General features: G+C 45.9%; 1 protein-coding gene across 1 annotated transcript in view; it reads left to right on the forward strand.

Annotated features, from left to right (window-relative positions):
* Nucleotides 1-19908, forward strand: part of LOC143806203 (class I histocompatibility antigen, F10 alpha chain-like) — a 123009-nt gene that overhangs the window by 85300 nt on the left and 17801 nt on the right. Inside the window, exon 6 of the mRNA XM_077286327.1 lies at nt 3368-3467. Within this exon, the coding sequence (XP_077142442.1) occupies nt 3368-3462 (95 nt within the window). The 3' untranslated portion in view covers nt 3463-3467. The remainder of the gene's footprint in view (nt 1-3367; nt 3468-19908) is intronic.

Here is a 19908-nt window from a genome sequence, read left to right on the forward strand (position 1 = left end):
CAAATCCATAGAGGTGACGTCTCCTCCTTCAGATTGCCAGTGCTGCTGCTTTTCCTTTAGTTAGACATTTGTGCTCAAAAGTTTACACACCCCAGCAAAATTTTTGCTTTCTTGGCCTTTTTTCAGAGGATATGAATGACAACACCAAAACTTTTTCTCCACTCATGGCTAGTGGTTGGATGAAGCCATTTATTGTCAAACTACTGTGTTTTCTCTTTTTAAATCATAATGACAACCCAAAACATCAAAAGTTCATATATGCTGGTGATTTTGGCCTGATAACAGGCACAGAAGTTGACACAAATGGGTTTGCATGGCTACTAAAGGTAACATCCTCAACTGTGACCTGATTGCTTCTAATCAGTGTGTGTGCATAAAAGCTGAGTGAGTTTCTGGGATCCAGACAGACTCTTGCATCTTTCATCCAGCCACTGATGTTTCTGGATTGTGAGTCATGGGGAAAGCAAAAGAATTGTCAACGGATCTACGGCAAAAGGTAGTTGATCTGTATAAAACGGGAAAGGGATACAAAAAGATATCCAAGGAATTGATAATGACAGTCAGCAGTGTTTAAACTATGATTAACAAATGGAAAATCAGGGGCTCTGTAAAAACAAAACCATGGTCAGGTAGACCAACAAAAATGTCGTCCAAAACAGCCAGGAAAATTGTTCGGGATGCAAAGAAAAACCCACAAATAACATCAACTGAAATACAGGACTCTCTGAAAACTTGAGGTGTGGCTGTTTCAAGATGCACAATAAGGAGGCACTTGAAGAAAAATGGGCTGCATGCAGCTTCGGACTGGAGCACCTTGGGCCCACCAGAGAAAATCATTCTTGGGGCCCACTATGTAGCTACATAGAAACAAAAACAAGACCACCAAATGTGTGGTAAAACACGCTAATATCAGGGTATAATATAAGATAGTACATGGTATGTAGCAGGGGTTGGGGTAGCCCCCCTCATAGAATATAAAGTAGCCCCCTCTTAGAATATAATGTATCCCCCTCATAGTATATAAAGTACCCCCCTCATATAGTATAATGTAGCCCCCTCACAGAATATAATGCAGCCCTCATATAGAATACTAGATTGTGGCCCGATTCTAACGCATCGGGTATTCTAGAATATGCATGTCCCCGTAGTATATGGACAATGATGATTCCAGAATTCGCGGCAGACTGTGCCCGTCGCTGATTGGTCGAGGCAACCTTTATGACATCATCGTCGCCATGGCAACCATTATGACATCTACGTCGATACTGTGCCCGTCGCTGATTGGTCGAGGCCTGGCTGCCTTGACCAATCAGAGACGCGGGATTTCCATTATGACATCATCGTCACCATGCTGTGCCCGTCTCTGATTGGTCGAGGCCTGGCGGCCTTCGACCAATCAGAGACGTGGGATTTCCAGGACAGACAGACAGACAGACAGACAGACGGAAAAACCCTTAGACAATTATATATATAGATAATGTACCCCCTCATAGCAAATAATGCAGTCCCCCTTAGAGTATAGTGCAACCCCCTCATTAGGCATAATGCAGCCTCCCCATAGAATATAATGTAGCCCTCTCATAGGGTATAATGCAGCCCCCTTCAAATAGTATAAAACAGCCCCCTCACAGAATATAATGAAGCCCCCTCAGAGTATAATGCAGGCCCCACCAAAAGATATAATGCAGCCCCTTCATGGAATATAATGTGACCCCCTTATAGGGTATCATGATGCCCCCCCTCAGGGTATCATCCTGCCCCCCCATAGGGTATCATGCTGCCCCCTTCTCATAGGTTATCATACTGCCCCCTCATAAGATATCATGCCGCCCCCTCTCATAGAGTATCATGCAGCTCCCCCCCATAGGGTATCATGCAGCTCCCCCATAGGGTATCATGCAGCTCCCCCCATTGGGTATCATGCAGCTCCCCCCATAGGGTATCATGCAGCTCCCCCATAGGGTATCATGCAGCTCCCCCATAGGGTATCATGCAGCTCCCCCCATTGGGTATCATGCAGCTCCCCCCATAGGGTATCATGCAGATCCCCCCATAGGGTATCGTGCAGCTCACCCCCATAGGGTATCGTGCAGCTCACCCCCCATAGGGCATCATGCAGCTCACTCCCCTCATAGGGCCTAATGCAGCTCACTCCCCCCATAGGGCATCATGCAGCTCACTCCCCCCCATAGGGCATCATGCAGCTCACTCCCCCATAGGGCATCATGCAGCTCACTTTCCCCCCCATACAACCAGGACTCATTGATATATTAATAACAACCCACAATACTCACCTCTCCTCCTCGCTCCCACGCTGATTCCAGCAGTGGCTCTGCTCCGATGTCAGGAGCTGCGCTGCAGTCGGCCTTGCACACAGCAGGTATGTGATGAAGTGACGTCATCGCTGTGTGTCAGAAGCGAGGGGAATAACGGGAAAGGGAGCATCATCTGACGCTCTCTACTCCATTAACGCGCTCTGGGGGGGCGGCGCTGGCTCCGGGACCCCATGGCTTTCGGCCCTATAGCGGCCGCGTGGGCTGGGGAGGGGACCCCTGAGGGAGTGTGGGCTCTGGTCTGCAGGCCCTGATAGCGGGCAGTGAAGTGTGCAGCATGCGGCAAACACTGCCCGCTATTAAAGTGAAATGAAGTCACTCCTCTCCACGCCCATGGGGGCGTGGGGAAGCGTGAATATTCATTTCACTTTAGCAACGGGAACATGCTTAGGCTTCCTGTCACCCGCTGCTGCTCCGCTGCTCAACAAACACATGAAAACACATGGACAATCATAGGAGTCCATTTGTCACACAAACGTAAAAGAGGGTCCTTTTATCCTCCATCTGACAGTATACATATAGCGCTGAAAGAAGAGTGTGTAATAACGTAGTAGACAACGCCACTGTACACATTAGTACACAGTATAAAATGTGATGGGCAGTGGATACCACTGAACACCATTGTCCACAAGTGCGTGTGTGTGAATATGTATGTGCTTATAGATATATTTACTGGTGTACACTTTAAACAGATGCCACAAATATTGTCTTACAAAGACAATTACCCCTATGAGTAAGTAGCTGCCCAGTTATACAGCACAGACTGAATTACAATTTAAGGCGAACCTGTCATGGATCAGTGCAGACTCGGCTGTCAGGGCTGTGGACGGTGATAGTTATTTCGTGAGTCTCCAGGTTCCCATATGACTAAAATATAGCAGCTTCTGGGAAAAAATATAGTTAATTTAATCCCGGGTGCTGAATGTCAGTACTGCAGCCGATCACCTTCAGATATAGTGTTAACCTGTAGGTTAATAGCATTATAGGACCTGACAGGGTAACTTTAATGTAAATATATACTATCTCACTACCAGGCAAACTAAGGAGAAGACCACCGAGACAGCTCATCACTGTGCAGCCCATGGGGCAGGTAGCAGCTGAAAACCAGAGCTCACCAGCAGCACACTGATCTGAGTAAGTACAGCCAGCTCGACACTCTATTCACACACACAGTGCCTTCCCTTATGTTATACAGTGTCCTCCCTTATTATATATGTTTTTTTTAATTACAAATTCAGAAAATATTATCCCTCAATATATTTTATACTAGCTATTGAACCCGTTCTACGCCCGGGTGGCGAGCATTTGTATTGGTATATGCTCTCCATCCTGGTATGTGCTGTTTCCATCCTGCCCCCTAATCTTGTCATGCAGCCCCCATCCTGTGCCCCCTTCCTGTCATGTGCAGAGTCCATCCTGTGCCCTCATCCTGTTTTGTGCACCTCCATCTTGTCATATGCTATAATAATAATTTTTATTTATATAGCGCCAACATAATCCGCAGCACTTTACATTATAGAGGGGACTTATACAGACAATAGACATTACACCATAACAATAAACACAGATCAAAACAGATACCAAGAGGAATGAGGGCCCTGCTCGCAAGCTTACAAACTATGAAGAAAAAGGGAGACAGGAGAGGTGGATGGTAACAATTGCTTTCGTTGTTTGGACCAGCCATAGTGTAAGAAAGCTGCATGAATCAGTTAACAGCCTAAATATGTAACAGTACAGACACAGAGGTCTAATTAACTGCAAAGTGTATGAGAACATGATGCGAGGAACCAGATTATGGTTTACGTTTTTTGAATGGGCAACACAGGGATAGTTAGGTTAATGCGTTGAGGCGGTAGGCCAGTCTGAACAAATGCGTTTTTAGGGCACCCTTAAAACTGTGGGGACTGGCGATTAATCGTATTAACATGGGTAGTGCATTCCAAGGAATGCTACTGTCTTCCTGTGCCCTCATCCTGTCATGTGCTCCCATCCTGTCATGTGCTGCTCCTATCTTGCACTCCCATTCTGGTATGTGCTGCCCCCATCCTGGTATGTGCTACTCCAATTCTGGGCCCCCATCCTGTCATGTGGTGCTCTCATCCTGTGTCCCCATCCTGTCATGTGGTGCTCACATCCTGCACCCCCATCTTGTCATGTGCTGCTCCCATACTGCACCCCCATCCTGTCATGTGCTACTCCCATCCTGCACCCCCATCTTGTCATGTGCTGCTCCCATCCTGCACCCCCATCCTATCATGTATTGCTCCCATCCTGCACCCCCATCCTATCATGTGTTGCTCCCATCCTGCACCCCCATCCTGTCATGTGTTGCTCCCATCCTGCGCCCCCATTCTGTCATGTGCTGCTCCCATCCTGTGCCCCCATTCTGTAGCTGCTCCCATCCTGTGCCTCATTCTGTAATGTGCTGCTTCCATCCTGCGCCCCCATTCTGTCATGTGCTGCTCCCATCCTGGTATGTGCTACTCCAATTCTGCACCCCCATCCTGTCATGTGCTGCTCTCATCCTGCATCCCCATCCTGTCATGTTCTACTCCCATTCTGCACCCCCATCCTGTCATGTGGTGCTCTCATCCTGTGTCCCCATCCTGTCATGTGGTGCTCACATCCTGCACCCCCATCTTGTCATGTGCTGCTCCCATACTGCACCCCCATCCTGTCATGTGCTACTCCCATCCTGCACCCCCATCTTGTCATGTGCTGCTCCCATCCTGCACCCCCATTCTGTCATGTGCTGCTCCCATCCTGCACCCCCATCCTATCATGTGTTGCTCCCATCCTGCACCCCCATCCTATCATGTGTTGCTCCCATCCTGCACTCCCATCCTTTCATGTGTTGCTCCCATCCTGCGCCCCAATTCTGTCATGTGCTGCTCCCATCCTTTGCCCCCATTCTGTAGCTGCTCCCATCCTGCGCCTCATTCTGTAATGTGCTGCTTCCATCCTGCGCCCCATTCTGTAATGTGCTGCCTCCATCCTGGTATGTGCTACTCCAATTCTGCACCCCTATCCTGTCACGTGCTGCTCTCATCCTGCATCCCCATCCTGTCATGTTCTACTCCCATCCTGCACCCCCATCCTGTCATGTGTTGCTCCCATCCTGCGCCCCATCCTGTCATGTGCTGCTTTCATCCTGCTCCCACATTCTGTCATGTGCTGCTCCCATCCTGCACCCCATTCTGTCATGTGCTGCTCCCATCCTGCGCCCCCATTGTGTCATGTGCTGCTCCCATCCTGCGCCCCCATTCTGTAATGTGCTGCTCCCATCCTGCTCCCCCATCCTGTCATGTGCTGCTCCCATTCTGCGCCCCATTCTGTAATGTGCTGCTCCCATCCTGCGCCCCATTCTGTAATGTGCTGCTCCCATCCTGCACCCCATTCTGTCATGTGCTGCTCCCATCCTGCGCCCTATTCTGTCATGTGCTGCTCCCATCCTGTGCCCCCATTCTGTAATGTGCTGCTTCCATCCTGCGCCCCCATCCTGTCATGTGCTCCCATCCTGCACCCCATTCTGTCACGTGCTGCTCCCATCCTGCGCCCCCATCCTGTCATGTGCTGCTCCCATCCTGTGCCCCCATCCTGTCATGTGCTGCTCCCATCCTGCACCCCCATTCTATCATGTGCTGCTCCCATCCTGTGCCCCCATTCTGTAATGTGCTGCTTCCATCCTGCGCCCCCATCCTGTCATGTGCTCCCATCCTGCACCCCATTCTGTCACGTGCTGCTCCCATCCTGCGCCCCCATCCTGTCATGTGCTGCTCCCATCCTGTGCCCCCATTCTGTCATGTGCTGCTCCCATCCTGCACCCCCATTCTGTCATGTGCTGCTCCCATCCTGCACCCCATTCTGTCATGTGCTGCTCCCATCCTGCACCCCCATTCTGGCATGTGCAGTAAAAAGTCACTGACTTGCTGCGCTGATGTATTTTCTATATATATTCAGTAGAAACTGCCTGGATTTCTCCGCTGACATATTTTATAAATAGATGCAGTATAAAAATGGCGCCGGAAAGCGCGAACTGTGCAGGCGCCGATTCCGGCGCCACAACCCTCCTGGGCCACAATCCTCATCCCTGGGCGGTAACTCTGTGGGGTCCAGACTGCGCAGGTGCTTCGGGCTTGCACAGTCTATAAAGGCTTCGGACAGAGTGATGCTCCCAGCATTATATTATAGATCCTTCTATAAACAGCGTCCTCCCTTATGATTATATACATATATTATCTACTATATAATTGTCTAAGGGTCACTTCCATCTTTCTGTTTGGCTTTCTGTCTGTCACAGAAATCCCAAGTCGCTGATTGGTCGTGGCCGTTTGATGGCGACCAATCAGCGACGGGCACAGTATGGCCGCTCCCTACTCCCCTGCTGTCAGTGCCCACTCCATACTCCCCTCCAGTCAGTGCTCACACAGGGTTAATGGCAGCGTTAACGGACCGCGTTATGCCGCGGTGTAACGCAGTCCGTTAACGCTGCTATTAACCCTGTGCGACCAACTTTTTACTATTGATACTGCCTATGCAGCATCAATAGTAAAAAGATCTAATGTTCAAAAAAATAAAAAAAATAAAAATTCATTATATACTCATCTTCTGTCGGCCTTCGGATCCAGCCCAGGCCTTTCCCGCTCCTCACGACGGTCCGGTCCATGCATTGCGGTCTCGCGAGATGATGACGTAGCGGTCTCGCGAGACTGCTACGTCATAATCTCGCAAGACCGCAATGCACTCTTGGGACCGGAGCATCGCGAGGAGCATCGGTAAACGCCTGGGCTGGATCCGGGGGCCGATGGAAGGTGAGTATATAACTATTTTTTATTTTAATTCTTTAACAGGTATATGGTGCCCACATTGCTATATACTACGTGGGCTGTGTTAGATACTGCGTGAGCTGTGTTTTATACTATATCTCTGTGCTATATACTATGTAGGCTGTGCTATATACTATGTAGGCTGTGCTATATACTACGTGGCTGTGGTATATATTACATGGCTAGGCAATATACTACATCGCTATTCTCTATACTACGTGGCCTGGGTTATATACTGCATGGGCAGTGTTATATACTACGCCTCTGTGCTATATACTACGTGGCTGTGCTATATACTACGTGGCTGTGCTATATATTACATGGCTGGGCAATATACTACGTGTCTGTGCTATACACTACGTGGCTGGGCTATATACTATGTGGCTGGGCAATATAGTAAGTGGCTGGGCAATATACTACGTGTCTGTGGTATATACTACGTTTCCGTGCTATATACTACGTGGCTGGGCAATATACTACGTGGCTGGGCAATATAATACGTGTCTTTGCTATATACTACGGGTCTGTGCTATATACTACGTGGCTGGGTAATATACTACGTGGCTGGGCTATATACTATGTGTCTGTGCTATATACTACGTGGGCTGTGCTATATACTACTGTAATGTGAATATATAAAATGGCTATTTTGAGTCCATTTTGTAATATACTGAACGCATTCAGACCATTACAGAGCAGCATTTCTTGTAATACATTTACAGACAGACAATGCTCATTGTGACCCAATCCTGAGAACTGTTTATTTATTGTCTGAAGACCTTTGAGGTTACAAACAGTTTTAAGTTTGTTTGTTATTGTAAAACAAGGTTTATTTAACCTCTGTCACTGGTAGTTTTATCTAACCCTTGTGGGCTTTTATGTATCTATGGGTTTATGGCTCATTGTCTGATGATTCCATGGCATCTCAGTCTCATCCCACCTTGAAAGCTGACCACTTGAAGGGCGGGATGAAACCAGAGTTAAGGTACCGTCACACTAAACGACTTTATAACGATATCGCTAGCGATCCGTGACGTTGCAGCGTCCTCGCTAGCGATATCGTTTAGTTTGACACGCAGCAGCGATCAGGATCCTGCTGTGATATCGCTGGTCGGAGCTAGAAGTCCAGAACTTTATTTGGTCGTCAGGTCGGCGTGTATCGTCGTGTTTGACAGTAAAAGCAACGATGCCAGCAATGTTAAACATGGAGCTAACGACCTGTGAGAACGATAAGTGAGTCACCGTTACGTCACAGGATCGCTCCTGCATCGTTCTGGAGCTGCTGTGTTTGACATCTCTACAGCGACCTAAACAGCGACGCTGCAGCGATCGGATCGTTGTCTATATCGCTGCAGCGTCGCTTAGTGTGACGGTACCTTTACACATAGTGAAAATCACTATATAAGACCAGAAAAACATGACTAAGACAGAAGCATAAGCTGGTGTACCTGTACTTACATGTACAGTGTTGTGATACCTGCATAAGTGGGGACGCCCGTGCAGTGTTGTGAATTTTCCAGGGGTTCTCTGTCTTGGTGTTGCTTCTCTGATTTTCCAGACGGATGATGTTTAAAAGCTCCTTGGTGACGGATGATGTGAGTATATGTACTTAATCATTATATGTATTTAATCCTTATATGTACTTAATCATTATATGAATTTAATCCTTATATGTACTTAATCATTATATGTATTTAATCCTTATATGTACTTTGTATCTTAAAATATACAAATGTGTATGCAATCATACTATCCAATCATATTATTCCTTTAATTTTGTATTTTGAAATAAAATTGCGTTATATTGCAAGTAGTAGCCTTCTTTAAAGCCGTATCCGAACCTTAGTGTTAAAAACTTGGCAATACATAATTGGCGTAGTCGGCAGGATACGCAGAAGGCTCAGAAGTTTATAATATTAACAGGACTGTGTGTGATAGTGTGATATTGTGTAAAACATGCCTCTCTTTAAGAAAAAGGTGGCTGTGAGTGAGTGTATTGAGATTCCAGGTTGGTAACAGGCTCCTTATCATATTTTGGCAACCAAGTGGTCGCACAGTGCTGGTTTGGGTGAAGCATGGGACAAATGTTTGAAGGATGCTGAACCTGCTGATATTGTTGCTTGCTTACAGAAAGTGAAAGTGGAGAAAGGTAAAGAGTTGGGCGCTGTTGCTAGGCGCGGATGGATATTGTTGTCTGCATATAGAAAACAGCATGAGGAAAGAATACGTATGTTAGGCTACGTTCACATTTGCGTTGTGCGCCGCAGCGTCGGCGCCGCAGCGCACAACGCAAACAAAAACGCGGCAAAACGCATGCACAACGCTACGTTTTGCGCCGCATGCGTCCTTTTTTCCATTGATTTCGGACGCAGCAAAAATGCAACTTGCTGCGTCCTCTGCGCCCCGACGCGGGCGCCGCAGGGACGCATGCGGCGCCAAACGCAAGTGCACCGCATGTACATGCGCCCCCATGTTAAATATAGGGGCGCATGATGCATGCGGCGCCGCTGCGGCGCCCGACGCTGCGGCGAGGACCGCAAATGTGAACGTAGCCTTAACAAAAGTCCAGAAATTGGAAAAACAGTTGTGTGAGGCCCAGAATGCATTGGTTAGAGCACAATGTCAGAATAAGTTATTAATGGACAGATGTGATGGATATCAGCATGTTGCAGAAAAGGCTGCCGTACGTGTAGCAGAGTATAAGTGCAGAAAGAGGCGAGGGAAGGTGAATAAAAACAAAGTAGCTTTGGCCATAGCCAAAGCAGGGATAGAGTGGAACCCTGATCAGTGGGATGGTGATGTGTGTAATTCAACTGACTCCGAAAACATCACCGATCCCGAGTCTGAGGATGAACATTTCCATGGGAAGAGGGAAATTGATCCTCCTCCTAACCCAGTGAAAGCTCATCCTATATATCGGAGACGGATTGTAGAGACAGCGACAGGCAGACGGAATGAGACTGCAGTAGAGGATTACAGTCAGCAGGAGCTTAATGACCTTCATGATCGCTTTTCTCAAAAGTCAAATGAATCTCTGGTAGCTTGGGCAGTCAGATTATGGGAGATGGGGGCTCATGGAGTACAGGTGGACGCTGTGGATGGCCCCAAATTTGTCCAACTCAGTCATGAGCCTGTAGTGAAGGAGGCATTCCGTACTTTGATAATCCAGCGACCACATGTGGTGTGTAGTATGCTTGATGTTGTGACAATGGCGTTGCAGCATAAATACCCATCTGAGGCGGACTGGCCGCCCACTGAAAAACCATGGTTTACGTTAAAAGATTGTGCTCAGAGGTTGAAGGAGGAGGTCATGAAAAATACTATTTCAGCGAACACCTATGATGATTATATGCAAGTTGTTGTAAGTGTATCTGTTAGAAATCGTATCATTAGAAATGCCCCTCCAGCTTATAAACATATCATGATGACGCTAATGGTAAATCAGACTGGGAATCCAATCGCCAGTACATTGGAGGCAATTCGACAGTTAAGGGATCTGGGAGATTGGGGTCCCAAACAAAAGGGTAATTTTCCCTCTGAAGAGCAGCATGACGATGTCAAAAGTAATTACAATCCTAGGACCCGTATTACCCGAAAATATATGTTTAGGGCCTTAATAAAGGATGGCATCCACAGGGATAAAATAGATGGGAATGGTACTGACGAGATGTGGAAATTGTATCAAAAGAGAGGAATTAATAAAAAGTCAGCTGTGTCACATAATAAAAAGGTTACAGTAAAAGATTCTGAATCTCCACAGCAGGGGCCAGAGAGGACACGGGGAGAGAGAGCGCTCGCCCCCTTTTCGTCTCCGTCAAAGCCCATAGCACCGGGGATTGAGGATCTTTATGCTGAAGTGAAATCCTTGATACAGGAATTCAAAGCCCAGCTGAGGGGGCTATCATTATCTCCTACCAAGATGCCTTCATCTGAAATGGAGGATCAATGGGGAGGGGAAATAAGAGTGATTAACTAGCTGGCCATGCCCTAGAAATGGATAGACGCCCTCATGTAGATTTAGTGATTAACGGGAAAAATAAAAACAGCCAACATGTTAAAGCTTTGGTAGATACAAGGGTGGGGGCCATTTTGATTTATGTAAATCCAAAATAGTTCAGTTGGCGCAAGGTTATAATTACAGAATTTATTAGAGAGCCGTGTGCTTGTGCCTACTACTACTGAATGGAACAATCCTGTAGTGTGGGGAAAGAGTTGTGGCAAGATATCTGGCTAATTGTACAAAGAATTAAAGTGACTGTGTTTAATGTTGATGCTAATTGTGCTTCAGGTACTCTGGAAAGACTTTTCAACTCAGTAGCAGATGAACATTCCAAAATATCAGTCGCTGAATCCAGTTCAAAGACTGACACCACTGAGGGACGGTTCGGATTGACTCAGTGGGCACACCAGAAACATGGACACCTGGGAGAAAAAGCTACTTAGCAATGGGCACAGACCAGAGAGGTGCCCATCAGGTTAGATTTGCTAAAGGATTTGGATTCTCACATCCTATCAATGATGGTGTAAATATCTGGGGGACAAAGGTCCTCCAGAACCTGCAGAAGTAATTGCTCGTGGAGTAAATAATGTGCTGATAGTTATGAAGCTCGGGCAAGACAAGTGGGAACACGTCTATACAGACAAGTGTTATCTCAGAGAATAATATATATTTTCCCTTTAGATCAAAATCTGGAAATGGTGCATCGTTGCAGCCACCGAGTGCATGGTCCTTTCAAGTTCGGTCACTACTCAAGAGATCTTCAGAAAGAAAACCAAGAGCCCAACCATGGAAAGTGGAGCTTAATGAAGACCAAACAGAATCTATGAATTTACTTGGCTAAGCTGATGAACACTAGCCATTTTTATATGACAAAGACTACTACTGCTATCAAAATATTAGAAGCGTGTCTGGTGGCAGTACGGACCCCTTTACAGTTATGGACAAAGCTGATGGGGGTACTAACTCAAGATGAAGACATAGAAGAAGATGTGACTTAAAACTTTACATATAATAGTACTCTTGCTATAATTTGTGCATGCATTGCTTTGTGCTGTTGTATACAGTGGACACTTCCATTATTATCCATATGCCAATCGTCCACTAAAACCATCCCCTTAGGATTTGGTACCTTGTATAAATAATGTTTGGCTCAAAATAGCCAAGGGTGGAATGTAATGTGAATATATAAAATGGCTATTTTGAGTCCATTTTGTAATATACTGAACGCATTCAGACCATTACATAGCAGCATTTCTTGTAATACATTTACAGACAGACAATGCTCATTGTGACCCAATCCTGAGAACTGTTTATTTATTGTCTGAAGACCTTTGAGGTTACAAACAGTTTTAAGTTTGTTTGTTATTGTAAAACAAGGTTTATTTAACCTCTGTCACTGGTAGTTTTATCTAACCCTTGTGGGCTTTTATGTATCTAAGGGTACCGTCACACAGTACCATTTTGATCGCTACGACGGTACGATTCGTGACGTTCTAGCGATATCGTTACGATATCGCAGTGTCTGACACGCAGCAGCGATCAGGGATCCTGCTGAGAATCGTACGTCGTAGCAGATCGTATGGAACTTTCTTTCGTCGCTTGATCACCCGCTGACATCGCTGGATCGTTGTGTGTGACAGCGATCCAGCGATGTGTTCGCTTGTAACCAGGGTAAACATCGGGTAACTAAGCGCAGGGCCGGGCTTAGTAACCCGATGTTTACCGTGGTTACCAGCGTAAACGTAAAAAAAACAAACAGTACATACTCACATTCCGGTGTCTGTCCCTGGCGTCTCAGCTTCTCTGCACTGTGAGCGCCTGCCGGCCGGAAAGCGAGCCCAGCGGTGACGTCTGACGTCACCGCTGTGCTTTCCGGCCGCTGTGCTTACACAGTGCAGAGAAGCAGAACGCCGGGGGACAGACACCGGAATGTGAGTATGTACTGTTTGTTTTTTTTACGTTTACGCTGGTAACCACGGTAAACATCGGGTTACTAAGCGCGGCCCTGCGCTTAGTTACCCGATGTTTACCCTGGTTACCGGGGACTTCGGCATCGCTCCAGCGCCGTGATTGCAACGTGTGACCGCAGTCTACGACGCTGGAGCGATAATCATACGATTGCTGCGACGTCACGGATCGTGCCGTCGTAGCGATTAAAATGGTACTGTGTGACGGTACCCTATGGGTTTATGGCTCATTGTCTGATGATTCCATGGCATCTCAGTCTCATCCCACCTTGAAAGCTGGCCACTTGAAGGGCGGGATGAAACCAGAGTTACACATAGTGAAAATCACTATATAAGACCAGAAAAACATGACTAAGACAGAAGCATAAGCTGGTGTACCTGTACTTACATGTACAGTGTTGTGATACCTGCATAAGTGGGGACGCCCGTGCAGTGTTGTGAATTTTCCAGGGGTTCTCTGTCTTGGTGTTGCTTCTCTGATTTTCCAGACGGATGATGTTTAAAAGCTCCTTGGTGATGGATGATGTGAGTATATGTACTTGGCTGTGGTATATTTATCTGCTGTATCTGTGCATCATGAATCGTGGTATGTGTTAAACAGGGGGGCCCACTGAGACTCTTTCGCCCGGGGCCCTCAAAAACCTGGAGCAGGCCCTGGCTTCACTGATTCCACGAATTGGCGCGGAATTTGAACCACACTTCGCTAATTGTTTGCGGCCGGCCGAATCCTGTGTATAAATTGCATTATTCTGAAAACTTCATAAATAAACTACATACATATTCTAGAATACCCAATGCATTAGAATCGGGCCACCATCTAGTTATATATAATGTCCTCATTTTTATATTCAGTATAATATCTTATCACATGCTGTACATTGTGTATTATATACAGTGTCCTCCCTTAGTACTGTATACAGAGTCATTCCAATTTGTAGATAGTAAAAAAATGTTGAGCGTATGTGGCATATCACAATAAAAGCATAGCCTGATGCATTACATTGTGGTTATTTGTGGAAATAAAAGCTGCTTGAGCAATGTAATTGTCTTTGTGATCAAGCTCCATTTTTTTCTGACATGTGTCACTTTACATGCATCGCTGCTAAAAAGATCGAGACTGAAACAGAAATTCAGCCCTGGCACTTGAAAGCCCACAGGCCCATTCTGCCCCCTTACAACTACTTTCTCCTGAAGGGGGTTTCTATTACAAATATTCAAAATCAGAATTTACTGCAAAATTAATGTCATTGCTATATAAGAGTAAATAATGCTGCAACGCGATCTACTATAAAATACCAACATATAGTGATAGAATAATGGCATCATATTTAGCGTTTAAGGGACAGTTCCCACCTTAAGATTTGTCAAGCTGCATGGCTCGCCAAAGCTGTACTAGCAGTGTGTGTTAATATATTTGTTATGTATATTCAGTACAGACCAAAAGTTTGGACACACCTTCTCATTTAAAGATTTTTCTGTATTTTCACGACTGTGAAAATTGTAAATTCACACTGAAGGCATCAAAACTATGAATTAACACATGTGGAATTATATACATAACAAAAAAGTGTGAAACAACTGAAAATATGTATTTTATTCTAGGTACTTCAAAGTAGCCACCTTTTGCTTTGATGACTGCTTTGCACACTCTTGGCATTCTCAATTGTCACAATTCACAATTTTCAAACTCTGAAAGTTTTTTCAGTTTTGAAGTTACATTGAGGTTATGTGCAAATTGTGTCTTTTTCAAAAAGATTCCACCTGGGACCAGTCTGGAAAAAGGTGCCACAAACCTGAAAAGATGAACATAATGCTTTTGTTATCCACTAATTCTATCCCTCATCTCTTGCCAGGCATTTCTATTCTGCAATGTTTCTTTCGGTTTACCAATAGTCATTCCCATGTCACTCCTGATGGCGTTGATCCAGCGATTTCATGGCCGTCATCTTCTTCTGCCAGTGACCGATCCAAGCATGATGTCTGTGATGACACAGCATTTAATCTTAATTATGCCACACATATATTTTTAGTAGGTCAAGAGGCATAAACTATTGTTCATATAAGTCTGAACAATAGACTCTTGCATTGATGTTTGTGAATTGTTGAATGTCTTCTGTTTATATCAGCTCCTACAGTTTATTGTTTTGTTATCTTTGAAGAACAGGGACGCAGGGTCAATGAACAATTGATGTTTGCTAATATGTTGATTACCCATTGTATAAGTCCATGCAGCTTGTTGACATGCAAAACAATGAAGGACAAACTATGCAGATTTATTAAATACTCAATTCTATGAGAGTAAATCTCATCCACCTTTCCCTGACCTGTGGATGATGGCCTGAGCCACAGATGTGGGAATAAAAAGGGATCTCTATCCTTCTGCAAAGAGACTCTACAGAACAACAGCTAAGGCACCATGGCTCCATCAAGAGGAATTCAGATTTTAAATTCTACAGAATGCCAGCTTAAGGAACAAAGTTCCAAGCTGGAGGAATGCAAATCTACTCCATTGACCATCACTGAACCCATGGATATGTTCGGAGAAGCCAGGTTGGGACCCTCCAGTCACCTGACTCCATGGAGACATTCGGAGAAGTCAGGTTGGGACCCAGCATTCACCTGACTCCATGGAGATGTTCAGAGAAGCCAGGTTGGGACAATCAGGCCACCTGGCCACGTACCTCAATGGACTGTCAGTTTCCTAATATTGTTGTTACCTTCTCTATGTGGGTGCCCTCAAAAAGCGGGGTGCCACTGGTGTGGGTAGTCGGCCCTAAAAGCCCCAAAGTCGCAGCTGTTCTAATGCCGGAGAGTCAGCAGACAGGTGATACTTTGTGTCTTTGCACCATCTTGGGTGTTTACTGGGACTGTTCTACATTTTATTGTCTGTTGGTTCAATAAAATACTGCCACACTGTTTTACCATCGCCCTGTGTTATCTGAGTAGTATTCTGCTCATGAGAAAGGAGTGCAGGCGTTCAGTGGGATGAGCCCTCATCCATGCAGTCTTTCTTTAGACAGCTGCTCCAGCAGACAAGAGCACCCACTGACCCTTGTGTCTCTCAACGACTGACTCCACATAATGTGGCCAAACTAACCTAAATTTTGTTTGGTTATTTTAGCTTTCAGTGACAGTTTTAAATCAGCCATCATGTGTGGGGAAAGATGTGGGCTCAGCATGCGAGGCTGCATCAAAGGCAGGACACAACTTTTGACGTACATGTCAAAAGTCGTAAAGGGGTTAAATTACAGAGAAAAGTCACCGGCGGCAAAACTGCCAGCAAAGCCGGTTCAGGAAAAAGGATGGCAGCTTTTTTCTGCTGTGGATTTGTAAGATAAGACCACGGTGGGTCCGTCTGAGTCTTAAATGTGCATATACGATAAGAGGCTTATATATCGAAAAACACACAAAAGTGATGCAATTTGAAAAACTGCATCCATCAAAATATTCAATACTGATGTCGGGAAGTTTAACCCTCCAGGTGCTTTACAGGAAGTAACGCAAAGTGGAATGAAAATGAAAAATGTAATTTCTGGTTTGTCTCATTGTGGGACATAGAAACCATGGGATAGTCTGTTGCTACCTGGACGCTGACACTATTGATACATCTAATTCAAAATCGGCTCCTCTGCTGCAGACTATACATTGCTAGCATCAGGCTCTTCAGTTTATGGTAGTGTCGGTTGGAGGAAAGGTCTGTCTCAGACCTGTCTTGGGTTTTATAGAGTCCACACGTTTGCAGATGCAAGTCTTGGCAGGAAGATACTGCAGTCAGCAGTTGGCCAGGCGACAGATTGAGCAAGAGTAGATAACTTCTGTGATAAAATTATAATATTAGTTTTTTTATTCCCACCCCAGGGACAGCTTTAGGATGTCAAAAACACAAAAAGAGGATGTGAGAATCCTCCAAAAATCTGTAAAAAAACCACCAAGAAAAAAGGCAGAGACGCTTACCTGCCCAGGCCTCAAAACAAATGCACTAACAGGGTCCACTGCGCCCTGTTAGTGCATTTGTTTTGAGGCCTGGGCTGGTAAACATCTCTGCCTTTTTTCTTGGTATTTTTTACAGATTTTTGGAGGATTACCACGTCCTCTTTTTGTGGTTTCGATGTTAGAGTAGGACTCACAAGCATGAGGACCCGTGACGTGGGTTGTGAGCTTCCGTATTTTGGCCAGAATATCAACTAATACCTCACACATATTGCTATGTGTTTTTTGCACTTTATATCTTTACAAGGTGCAGTTGGGCCCAGATGGCTCTGTAAACTGTGGCCTCTGTTCACACAGGATGCATTCTACAGTAGTTAGCACTGGGCAGCCCGCCTGATCTAAGAGTGTGGGTGTCATTAATAGGCTGTGAGCTAGATGCTCTGCATTTTCTGTGTGAATGTTGCCACATACAGACATAATTTTTTTGCACTGGTGTTCCAAAAGGCCAATCCCTTGATTGTAGGCTGGCTGTCTCATTGGTATTACTGCACCTGTGTAGCTGCCATCTTTAAATGGGTCCACTGCGCCCTGTTAGTGCATTTCTTTTGAGGCCTGGGCAGGTAAGCGTCTCTGCCTTTTTTCTTGGTGTTTTTTCCAGCTGTAGGATGTCCCATGCTTTCTGTGTGCCCTAATGAGACGAACGAGAAAAGTAGATTTTTGGTACTCACCGTAAAATCTTTTTCTCAGTCTTCATTGTTGGGCACAGTACCCACTCTTGGTTGCCCAGTTGGGCATGCATTTACTTTGTTTTTCTTTCAAGAGGAAATTGGGTTACTTTCCTTTCATGATGTAATTCTATTTTGGGCTTCTCCTACTGCTTTCTCACTAAACTGAAAAGCCTGATGCTAGCAGTCAAGGTATACTTTGAAGGGGAGGAGCCAATTTTCAATTTGATGTATTAATAGTGTCAGCCTCCAGGTGGCAGCAGGCTATCCCTTGGTTTCTCTGTCCCCCAATGAAGACTATGAGAAAAAGATGTTATGGTAAGTACCAAAAATCTATATTTGTTTCACTACAATATTGCCTTAGCCCCAAATTGGTCAATTTCACAAGAGTACCAGGAGAAAACTAACTCCACAATTTATGCAAATACTTTAAAACGCAAGAGTACCTCATATGTGTTCCAAAACTGCCAAAAAACTTTCCAAAATAGGAGGTGTGGCTCGTGGAGTTCTCAGGGGGAGTTTCTTTGTGTTGCTCCACATAATTACCCTGTGAGCACGAATGTGGCACCCCAGGAGTTCAGGTACCACAGTGATGTTGCCCTCCTTTTGGGGAGGGTAATGTCATGCCTTGAGACAGAAGGGATCCCTTTGGCAGGTAAACTGTACACACAACACATTCTGAATCCAGACCAGAAGGGGAGCTCTACACCCAGCTTTAGGGGAGAGCTTCCCTCCATTAACATCCTGGTCTGGAGGAGCTAGTTAGTTGGTGCAGGGAGACCAGAGAGAGCACATGTGTGGTGCAGACGAGAGAGTGAGGGAGCACAAAGAAGTGATTAGGAGCTTGAGGAGGGCTGTGATTGAGCCCCTCAGAGCTGAAGCGCAGAAGCCGGGCACCGGGAGCCCGAGGCTGTTTTGTACTTCAGGACACATAGCAGAACCAGAGGACATAGGACTATACATAAATTGGCTACACCACACCTGAGGTACAACAGCATTCTAGAGCCTGGAGTCACTGTGCAAAGAGACCCCAGAGGAACGACTCAAGCTGCCTACCATGCAGGGACTGTCCCAGGACAGGAGAGAGCGAGGACCTTGTTAGGACACTAATAGACCAGCGCATAGTGGAAGGCTCCCAAACTGACCTGTCAAGGGGGTTTCCACCTGTCTTCAGGCTGCCTGGACTCTATCTACACCTGTTGCCGGTACCCGGGACTGTGGTCTGCTACCATCAGTAAACCAGGGAAAGACTGCAACCCTGTGTCCTTCGTTTATTTACTGGCAACCCACCATCCTTGCCCACTACAATGGGAGCCCTGGGGACCCCGCTTCAACTGTGGGAAGCATCACCACCTTGCTGCAGTAACATCACCCCAGAGGACCCCTTTAAGCAGTGTCGATCCCCTCTGACCGAGAACCACAGGTGGTTCACGAATATAGACTTTATTAACCCCTTAAAGACCTTCCCCCATCAGCTTGCGTGCCCAGGGCACGGACCGGGTCGCCGCCACCGTGACATCCCCTTTACCGGACCCGGTACCGAGTACCCCAAGCCCTGGCGGGTGACTCACAACCCCTTTGTAAAGACCATGAACATTTGCAAATTGGGTGCACAGAATGAAAAGCCCCAGATCCATGGAACCATATGGAGAATTCGAAAAAAGGAAACAAGTGGTATATTTAGGAGAGCAGCGTGAATAAAATAAGAGCACAAACTGGACAGACCCTTATTAAATAAGACTTTATTCCGGTGCTATCTATAAGTGCATAGGCAGAACTAAGATAAGACATGACAAGCGGTGGATGCCGCGTCACTGCCAGACACGCCGGCACATCTCCTAGGGCTTCCCACTTGTATTGGACACACCAACGTGGACATCATACCTTGCTACAAGCATTTACTGCTATTGTGCCGCTGATACTCCATTACGTTCATGAAAACGCTCCTTTGTCCCTGAAGTTATTGTTACTGAAGAAGGTCGTGTATTTGCGCCGAAATGTTTATTTGATGACTACAATAAATTGCAAAAACTACACATAAGTTGAGTGCCTTAGTTTATCTCTCACCTGTGGGAAGCGTCACCATCTTGCTGCAGTAACATTACCCCAGAGGACCCCTTTAAGCAG

The sequence above is a fragment of the Ranitomeya variabilis genome, chromosome 2 (assembly GCF_051348905.1).
Source record: "Ranitomeya variabilis isolate aRanVar5 chromosome 2, aRanVar5.hap1, whole genome shotgun sequence".
Taxonomy (NCBI): domain Eukaryota; kingdom Metazoa; phylum Chordata; class Amphibia; order Anura; family Dendrobatidae; genus Ranitomeya; species Ranitomeya variabilis.